At 56.2% G+C, this 10,148-nt stretch overlaps 1 protein-coding gene across 2 annotated transcripts in view; it reads left to right on the forward strand.

Annotated features, from left to right (window-relative positions):
- The window catches only part of PDGFRB (platelet derived growth factor receptor beta), a 35,875-nt gene extending 26,020 nt beyond the window's left edge, over nt 1-9,855 (forward strand). For both annotated transcript variants that reach the window (XM_004587540.2, XM_036497089.2), the window contains 10 exons: nt 31-141; nt 1,129-1,288; nt 2,187-2,347; nt 2,866-2,984; nt 3,188-3,310; nt 4,622-4,733; nt 5,096-5,195; nt 5,758-5,863; nt 6,621-6,853; nt 7,888-9,855. In XM_004587540.2, the coding sequence (XP_004587597.2) occupies nt 31-141; nt 1,129-1,288; nt 2,187-2,347; nt 2,866-2,984; nt 3,188-3,310; nt 4,622-4,733; nt 5,096-5,195; nt 5,758-5,863; nt 6,621-6,853; nt 7,888-8,071 (1,409 nt within the window). In that variant the 3' untranslated portion in view covers nt 8,072-9,855. The remainder of the gene's footprint in view (nt 1-30; nt 142-1,128; nt 1,289-2,186; nt 2,348-2,865; nt 2,985-3,187; nt 3,311-4,621; nt 4,734-5,095; nt 5,196-5,757; nt 5,864-6,620; nt 6,854-7,887) is intronic.
- Nucleotides 9,856-10,148: the final 293 nt, after the last annotated feature.

Raw genomic sequence — 10,148 nt, forward strand, 5'->3', positions numbered from 1 at the left:
ACCGACCAGGCCTGGGGTCCCTCCCCTCAGCCACAGCCCGGAGCAGTGAAAAGCAAGCCCTCATGTCGGAGCTGAAGATCATGAGTCACCTTGGGCCTCACCTGAATGTGGTCAACCTGCTGGGGGCCTGCACCAAAGGAGGTACCAAACCCACGCCCCAGAGAACTCGGACAAGACACTTGGTTTCTCCCACCCTCGGATGGGTCACAGAACCCAGGATACTCCAGCTGGAGGGTCGCCGCCCACCCCAGCATGCACCCTCACTTCACAGTCCCAGACAGAGCAAAGATCTGGAAACTGACAAAATCAAAACCACTTTCACAGTCATTTCCAAATCCAAGTGTCGGCCGGTTTTATTTTCACAGTGCATTTTGCAAACTGTGAGCTGTAACAGTGACCCTTAGATGAGGTATATGAGGCTACTTCAGAAAGTTTGGGGAGAATAAAATAAAATGATAGGTTTATTTTGGTACAAAAATTCAGACTTCCCAGTGTAGTTCTATCATAGTGTGTATCCATTTCCCGTTAACTTTTGAGTACCCACCGTTAGAGGCCACCGAAGTGCTTTCTTTCAGATCTAGGAAGAATGTCTCTCTGGCTAACTGTGTTTATTTGAAAGTCAGACTGCAAAAAAAAAAATATAGTTATGACTCTCTGCAGCTGTGTGTTGTGCTATTTGGGATTTTCCTTGGTATTGTGCAACCAAAACAAAAAAACAGAAGTATGTTGCGTGCTCAGGCTGCCGTAGAACCTCAGTGATCAGTCATTTTAAAGTTTTGTTTTCATCAGTGTCTTCGAGTTCTTCCTGATTGAGTAAATGCATTGAGTTGCCCATAACCCATAAGCTAATCATACTAAATAGTTTCCCTGATTTGCCAACGGGCTCCGTCGTCAGCTTTGGTTTGAAAGCACATCGGTGACAGTGTGCTCGACATGTGCCATGCAGGTAGAGACATTATCTCATTCATCCTTTGGGTGGGCGTTGTCTGCCCCATTGAACAGATGTACAAGCTAAGTACCAGGGAGACTAAGGACCTTGCTTCCAGTCACTGCGGCAGGAAGGGAGCCCAGGCCTCCCCCATCAGTCCTGTTCCTGGCATCCTGACCCTGAGCCTGGTCCCTCTGCAGGCCCCATCTACATCATCACCGAGTACTGCCGCTACGGCGACCTGGTGGACTACCTGCACCGGAACAAGCACACTTTCCTGCAGCACCACTCTGACAAGCGCCGCCCACCCAGCGCCGAGCTCTACAGCAATGCCCTGCCCATTGGCCTGCGCCTGCCCAGGTACCCTGAGTTGCAGATGGGGGTTGGCATCTGCTCGCTACCTCCTCTTACAAGAGAGGAAACGGGGGAACAGCAGGAAAGTGGTGGTGATGGTGGTGGTGGTGGGTGCCATGGCTGTTGGATAGGTTTCTAGGCCACTTAAGGGAATGACAGGAGTGCCACGCACTGACTGTGCCAGTGTGCCAGGCCCTGTGCCATGCCCTCTGCAAACCTGACCCAGCATACTGGCCTTGTGCTGTGCATGTCTTGCTGTCCTGCCCCAGGGCACACAGAGGGCAGCTGCTGGGGTGGGGTGAGAGCCAGGCCTCTGAGTGGCAGCAGCTTCCTGTTTCCTTCCCAATGGTCCTCCCCCTGTGCCCCTCTAGCACCAAGCTCCTAGCTTTATTCTTGCAAAAAGACTGCATATGAGTTCTTTTGCCGACCGCCACAGTAAAGACAAGAGAAACCCCAGAAAGCAGACAGAAGACAGGAACACTGAGCCCAACCGCTGGCTCTGTTTCCTTCCTGTCTTCTTCCTACCCGGAAAGACATGCATGCCCAGCCACACAGCTCATGGGGCACCGAGTGCTGGCAAAATCCCAAGACTGGGCTGTGCCACCCACGCGAGGCTGTGGCTGGCCCGCCTGGGGCCCAGGGCCTGGTAGTGCTGTAGGGCCTTACAAAGGCACCTCCTTGCACATGCGTCTGTTGTAGCCCTCTTTCCACTGTGGGCAATAGCTGCCTCTGGTGGGAACTCCCTGAAGATGCCTGCTGGGGCAGATGTGGGGTTGAAAGGGCAGATCTGTAACTGTTCACACAGGGGCCCATTGAAGGAGAGTGAATGACACAAAGCCAGCGAGGGGCAGCAGGGGGAGCAGGGAAAGCCCGAGGTCTCTCCTACAATGTCTTCTGCCTCCAGTCATGTGTCGTTGACGGGTGAGAGTGACGGTGGCTACATGGACATGAGTAAGGATGAGTCGGTGGACTACGTGCCCATGCTGGACATGAAAGGAGACGTCAAATACGCAGACATCGAATCTTCCAACTACATGGCCCCTTATGATAACTACGTCCCCTCTGGTGGGTGGACATGACATCCCCCCATGTGCCTGGACATGGGGATGCCCCTCAGTTTCTCATATACCCAGCCTCATATGACCACCTGGGAAGAAAGTGGCCATGTGGCCGTTTCATAGATGTGGATGCTGAGGCCAGTCATTTGCCCAAAGCTGCTGCTTAGTGAATCCTAGTTTTGAGTTCAGAGGAGAAAAGGGCTGGGGTGGGAGCCTGGGGTGGGAGGTGGGCAGCACAGGGCCTCCTGAGGCCTAGGAGCAGAATGATCTGCCCACAGCTACCCCCTGGGTGGTGCTGGTTTCCCCTAGAAACTAGCAGACTAGGCTGAGCAAGGGTGACCCCTGGCTAACACCGAGGACAGACCAAGTGGGCGTGGCTTAGGTTAAATAGCGAGAAGCCCAGTCTGCTCTCAGGCCTGGGGCCCTCACTCCCAGGAGCCACCCAAGGGCAGGGGTCTGTCTGGTGGCAGGCCATGAGGCGACCTGGGATGGCCATGACCTTCTGTGCATCCCCTGTCCCCACAGCCCCCGAGAGGACCTACCGGGCAACTTTGATCAATGAGTCCCCTGTGCTCAGCTACACGGACCTTGTGGGCTTCAGCTACCAGGTGGCCAATGGCATGGAGTTCCTGGCCTCTAAGAATGTACGTGTGGTCTTTGGGTTGGGGGAGGGGGCTCCCCACATGGCCAGAGTCCTCCAAGTTCAGGGCCCCATCCAATGCCTGCAGCCCCTCTGTTGGGATGGGGAGGGGTGGGTGCTTACCCCTGTATGATGATGTATTTTCTCCAATGCCTTGATGAAGAGGGCCTCCCCACTTACAACCGTCCCTGCTCCTCCTGCCCCCAGTGCGTCCACCGAGACCTGGCAGCCAGGAACGTGCTCATCTGTGAGGGCAAGCTAGTCAAGATCTGTGACTTTGGCCTGGCTCGAGACATCATGCGGGACTCGAACTACATCTCCAAAGGCAGCGTGAGAGCCTTTTCAGGGCCCCTGGGAACTGACTCCCTCCGTGTGCCTATGGCTCTTGGGTTTGACGTGGGGCTTTGTGGCCTGTTGTTGTCCAGCCATGATGGGCTGGGCCTGCCCAGATGTGTAGGAAGGGACCGGAAGGGAAGCCACCCAGTTGTGTCCGGAGCAGGAGGCGGGGAAGATAGATGTTTAGCTAGATACGGCCAGGGGAGGCAGGAAGAGGAAGAAGCCCAGGTAATACTGGACAACAAATACAGGTTGCAGGCAGGAGCTGGTGACCATCCAGAACCAGTATCTGGGCTGGCAGTTACAACACCACTTGGCATGCCCCCATCTAGGGCTGTAGTGCCTGCTTCTGGCTCTGCTGTTGATTCTAGCTTTGTAACAATGGGCATCCCGAGAGCATGTGAGTTTTAAGTAGTTGGGCCCCTGCCATGCATGAGGGAGATTAAGGCTCCCAGCTTTGACCCCTGACTCAGGGCCGTTGCAACATGCTCTGTCTCTTTGCCTCTCAAATAGGCACAATTATTATTATTATTATTATTTTAAAGATTTATTTTTGTTGGAAAGTCAGATATATTGCTTCTTGGCCTTTTGGCTAAGATCAAGTGTGGAAAGTTAGATACACATAGAGGAGGAGAGACAGGAATATCTTCTGTCCAATGATTCACTCTCCAAGAGGCCACAATGGCTGGAGCTGTGCTAATCCAAATCCAGGAGCCAGGAACCTTTTCGGGTCTCCCATGTGGGTGCAGGGTCACAAGGGGTACAGGGTCTCAAGGCTTTGGGATGTCTTCTACTGCTTTCCCAGGCCACAAGCAGGGAGCTGGATGGGAAGCGGGACCACCAGGATAAGAACCAGTGCCCATATAGTAACCCGGTGCATGTAAAGCGAGGACTTTAGCTGCTAGGCTACAGCGCCTGACCCTATTGTTTTTTTTTTTAATGTGTCCATCCTGCCTCCCATACATCTCCTCACTTTACAGGGGTGGAAAGCAGCCGGGATGAGAGCTGGGCAGTGGTACCTTGGCATGTCTCTGGCTTCCCTAACATCAACCCACCTTCACCTGTCTCTCCAGGCAGCCCCACTGGGCTGGGGAAGAGAGTAATGGGGGTGCTGACAGTCATCTTCTGGGAGGAACTTAAGATCCTGAAACTTGGCTCCACCCAGTGAACGAGGAGCCAGCTTTCTGGTCCTCCAAGGGTTTTGTGATGGGTACAGGCATTTGGTGCCCCAGAGCCCCAGGCCTCCTGCTTTTGCCCTATGCTCTGTACCCTCTGTGCACTCAGCCCATCCCCACCTGCCCACAGACCTTCCTGCCTCTGAAATGGATGGCCCCAGAGAGCATCTTCAACAGCCTCTACACCACGCTGAGTGACGTGTGGTCCTTTGGGATCCTCCTCTGGGAGATCTTCACCCTGGGTAGGTACCCCTCTTGTCACAGCCCCCCATTGATACATTGTCCACCCAGCCATGGGACAGGCTCTGGGTCAAACTCTGCTGCCTACTCCTTGTTGTGTAGCCCCTGGCTGTCTCCCTGGGGACGCATTTATCTCTGCATGTGGGTACTGGGGGAGGGCGGGCTTGGGCAGTGACAATGCAAGAGCCCTGTTGGGCCAGGTGTTCTTGGAGTCTCTGTTCTGGGGAGGGTTGCAGCCTCCATTTTCCAGTGCCAAGGACCCATCCCTTTAACCCCCCTGGGGGCCACCAGCCTACCTCTTGGTAGCTGGTAGAGGAGGAGGGTCCCTCAAGCCTGTGGGTCCCCTGTCTCTGCTCCTCGACAGGTGGCACGCCGTACCCAGAACTGCCGATGAACGAACAGTTCTACAACGCCATCAAGCGGGGCTACCGTATGGCCCAGCCTGCACATGCCTCTGATGAGATGTAAGTGTGGCATCCCTCCTGCCCCTGGGGAGACTTGTGGGTGCAAGCCACAGATACTCAGCTTTCACTGACTTACACCAAACACAGAGCCCTTGGCTCAGAGACAGGGAAATGTCTAAGCCACTCTGGAGCTGGGTGTTGGGCGGTCCCAACCCTTGGTTTTGCTCTGCTTTCTTCTGTGTTGGCGTCCTTTCCAGGCTGGCCCCGCCACTCCCTGCCTGACTGCTGGCAATATAGCTCCAGCAAAAAGTCACAGAGCCAACACTCTCCGGGCCCAGCCGGGTTCATATGCCATCAAGAGCTTGCCACTGAGCAGAGAGAGTGACGGCTGCTACGGGCCGAACTCATGGGCTCCTTGAGTTGTGGCCGATGCCATGTGACTGCACAGAAGAGGGGTGCCTGGGGGAAGGCCGCGACGATCACAGGAAACGGCATCTGCCCATCACCCTGCCCTCTCCCTGCCCTGGCTGCCTTGTTCCCAGAGGTGCCAGCCTCCAGCCCCCACCCCAGCTCAGCCTAGCTCCGCCCCCCCTGTACCCTAAGCCCATGTCTCTCTCCCCAGCTATGAGATCATGCAGAAGTGCTGGGAAGAGAAGTTTGAGATCCGGCCCCCTTTCTCCCAGCTGGTGCTGCTTCTCGAGAGACTGCTAGGCGAGGGTTACAAAAAGGTAAGTTGAGGCAGAGTGGGGGATCCAGAAGTCCGCTGACAAACCCCAGGGCTGTGTGTTTGGAGGAAACGCCAGTCATTTCCTGCTCTGGGCATGGGTTTCTCTGCTACAACTGCTGTGAAGGAGTGGCCAGGAGCAATGAGCTGCCTGGGTTTTGGAGGCACAGAGAGCTCTACAGTGGAACCCCATGTGGGTACTGGTTGACTTGACATGGGGAAGAGGCCATAGCACTGTGTCAGGCATCGCTCCCGAGGCCTGTGCATCCATGCCGGATTCTGGGGCTCCTTCAGAAGTGGGAGCACCACCCCAGGACTAGAGGACCACTGGCAGCCTGGCCACATGGGCACACAGAGCTAGGAGGACCCTGAGACCATGCCTTGTATACTGCAGGTGACAGGGTGAGGAGGAGGAGCCCAGACATGGCCTCACCTCCCTTAGATCCGTTTCTCACTGCCACACCCCAGGACCAGGAGGTAGAGGGGAGTCCTCGTCGTTTCATGGTGAGGGAGACTAAGGACCATTAGAGCTGCCAGCTGCCATGTGGTGGGGCAGAGGCAGGGTCTTGGGGGCTGTCTGCCCCTGCTTCTCTCTGAGCCATCCTCTGGGAGCACCCAAGAGGAGAGCCAGGGCGGCTTGGCTGAGTGACTTTGGGCAAGCCTGCTGTCTGCCTGAGCCCCAACGACCTGTGTACACTGATGTCTGAAGCCATCTCTGTTTCTGTCTCCTCTCCCCTCCTACACTCTGCCTGGCGGAGCAGAAGTACCAGCAAGTGGATGAGGAGTTTCTTAGGAGCGACCACCCAGCTATCCTCAGGTCTCAGGCTCGCTTGCCTGGGTTCCATGGCCTTCGGTCCCCCCTGGACACCAGCTCTGTCCTCTACACGGCTGTGCAGCCCAACGAGAGTGACAACGACTACATCATCCCCCTGCCAGACCCCAAACCCGAGGTTGCTGATGAGGGTCCCCTGGAGGGCTCCCCCAGTCTTGCCAGGTAGCTGCAACACACATACACAGTGTGTATGGCCGTATGTCTGTGCATCTGTGTAGGGACGGGCTGGCTCGAGTGTACGTGCCCCAGGGGGAATGCTGATTCCCATGAATGAACATGACTGAGAAGCCCACTCATGGCACCTTGGGTGCCATCAGGTGCCAAATGAGTCCCAGAAGGGGGCTGGGACTCGTTTGCAAGTACTGTACATTAAGGGTGCCCCGACAGGTCCTGTGCCAGCCCCAAGGAGCAGGACTCCCAGCACCATGGTCATAGCTATGGGGTCATGGCCAGCCTGAGGCCTGTGGTCTGGCCTCCAGCAACAGGCCCTGAGGCCCCCTGGGACCCCAGCCTGGCTGTAGAGGCAGCCCTAGGAGTTCAGGCTGGACCTGAGACATGGAGGAGGCTAGTCATCTTCCTCTTACCTTGGCATGCAGGGAGCCCTGGCTGTTGCCTGGAATTGACCTTGAGACAGGATCTGCCCTCAGCTAAAGTTGAGGGCTACCCACCCCAAGACCAGGTCTAGCCTAGGGTGATGTGGGGGAAGGCTTCTCCCCTGCAAGCCCCAGTTTGGGCACAGGCACAGGTGGCACACGCAGGCCTGAGCAGGCAGGCCCTGCAGACCTCTTGGCTTGGCCCAGAGAGGAGGCTAACAACCCAAGGCTCCAGGGAGATGGTACAGAGGAGTCACCGTAGAGGTCGGCTAGCGAGGGGTGTGACTGCTGGCGCAGAGCTGCCTCCTTAGGCAAGTGGGAGCCTTGATTCCATCTTCTGTCAAGTGAGGACAGGCTGGATGCTGCTGGTTGAGAATGAACTCTGAAGTCCGTTACACCTACTCAGGACTCCTACACTCACCTGCTATGTGATATGAGCTGAGGATGACACCTCTCTGAGCCTCCTGGTATGGCTCTTGCATAGTCTTGACGAGGACTGCATGAGCAGAAGTGTTCCAAGTAGGAGCACAGGAAACTCATAGTGAGTGTCATCTGCCTGTTCCTGTGTCACCTCCCTGACCCTCACTCACCTCCTTCCTCTAGCTCCACCCTGAATGAAGTCAACACATCTTCTACCATCTCCTGCGACAGCCCCCTGGAGCCCCAAGAAGAAGCAGAGGCTGAGCCACAGCTGGAGTCCTGCGTGGAGTCTGAGCCCAAAGTGGAACAGCTGCTGGATTCTGGCTGCTTCGGGATGCAGGCTGAAGTGGAGGACAGCTTCCTGTGAGGGGGCCGGCCCCCAACTCTGGCCAGCCTGGAGCACCCCCTTCTGCCTCCCAGCACTCAGTAGCACCTGCTGGCCTGGCCTGGCTCAGCTGGGCCTCCTACCTAGCAGGTGCCTGCCTCCAAGCTGGTCTCCTTTGGGAGGCTCTGCCCTTGACATGCTGTGCCCTAGACCCTGGGGCTGGCTTGGGAGGCAAGAGAACTGGTATATGGGGAGGAGGCGGGGTATGACCAACCCTCTGCCTCTGGGGAGGCCACGGGGACTCTATTTCCCCACCTGGGTGACAGCAGAATCAGGCGTGATGACCCACCATCTGGGCCTGTCTTTGTGGAGGGCAGGTAGGGAGGTGGGAATTCCTGTGGTAGATGAGGCACAGAGCCCACTTGTTTGGTCCCACTAACTGGCCCATATGGGGCAGCAGCCATTTCCTTGCACTTTGATCCACCCCAACTGGGAAGGACCACCTGCCCTCCCTCCCATTACAGCATCACCTCCTGGCTGAGGAGCTGGGGCCTGCCTTGTACAAATGGTACTCCCCTTCCCTATCAGCAGACCCCTCTCCAGGTCCAAGCTGGTCTGGGGCCTTCTGAGCTTAATGAAAGCTGTTGATTAACTCTGGGGACTGGGCCAAGGACAGGAGCCCCTGGCCCACAGCCCCTACCCAAGGGCATTTGGGATGTACTTGGCCATGTCTTACCTTTTGGGGACTTTTCCTTGTCAGCTTCGGTCTTGATATAACCTCCAGAGACTTCAGGGCCTGATGGCCCCAAGACTGCGGTGTGTGTTGTTGGTAAGCCAGCATGAAGCACTACATACATGTATCAACATGTGGCCCTGCAATGAGGCCATGGAGGAATCCCTGGCTTTCCCTGGACCTTGCAAAATGAGCAAGTTGGACTCATTAATTCCAAGTGCCCTGCTGGTGCTAACATTCCAGAATGTTCCAAGGGATGCTCCTTGTCCAGAGGAAGCAAGGTCAATTGTCTCAGCTCTCCATCCTGTGGGGTCAGCAGGGCCCTGGGGAGATCCCAGATCACACTTCACCCTCGAAGGGTTCAGGAACACTACCGCTTACCCACCTCTCCCACACCCCACCTATCCGTGCTAGTCCCAGCAACACAGCTACCCAGGCCTTGACTTGGAGTGGGAGCCAGGGTGCTAGAAAGCCCCTGGTGGCTTCCCAGGGGGGCATGGCAAGACCCTTCTCAGCACCCGCAGTGACCTTTGAAGTTATCCTGGGCAAAGGGGCCTGGAAGACGTGTCAGATGACCTGGTGGGGCCCATCACCCCGGCACCTGCTGTCCAAGTCTGAGCCACAGATAGGCTCAACAGTGAGGGTGATTAGTCCCTGAAGGACCAGGAAGCCTCAAGTAGGTGCCATGAATAGGTGTGTGCGTTGGGTACTTTGGGCATTGCCCTGTCACTTGCCAGAGGCAGCACTGTCCCCAATCCCAATGGGCATTAGACATGCTATGTGAGTCCTGGCTACGGCCAATACCCTGGCAGGGGAAGGGGATGGGGGTGGGGACAGCTTGACCCTGGTGGGTGCCAGCCCCTTGCACCAGCTGGCATCCGTTGCCCCAGAACCTCCTAAGCCTGGCCTAAGAAGGAGGAGAGTTCTCACTACGGTACCAAAGATATACTCACCTAGGTTTACAAGTATTGGTAGGACTCACAGTAACTCACATTTATACAGCAGAAGTGCTATTTTCTATGCTAAGTTTTCCTATCTGTATACTTTTTTTAAGGGAAACATTTTAATATTAAACCTGGTGCTTTTCACTTTGGTCTCTATGGTGTGTGGGCTTCTGTGCTGGCAGAATGGGAGTATGAATGGGGCACGTGGGGCTCCCCCTAGCCACCAGTCCCCGGACAGGTACCTTCAGTTCTCAGTCTCATTTCCTGCATCCAAAGACTGGTGGTTTCCATTGCCCGTCCCTTGCTGAGGCTCGGGTGGCTTACACTGAGACTTGCCTGGCCCTGGGTTGGACCAGAGGGCATGGGGCTGGCAGGACTGTTGAGAGGCTCTGGTGCCCAGGAGCCTGAGCTCCTGCTGCTGCCTGCCCCCCACCACGTGCCT

This window comes from Ochotona princeps, chromosome 19, assembly GCF_030435755.1.
Source record: "Ochotona princeps isolate mOchPri1 chromosome 19, mOchPri1.hap1, whole genome shotgun sequence".
In the NCBI taxonomy this organism is placed as follows: Eukaryota; Metazoa; Chordata; class Mammalia; order Lagomorpha; family Ochotonidae; genus Ochotona; species Ochotona princeps.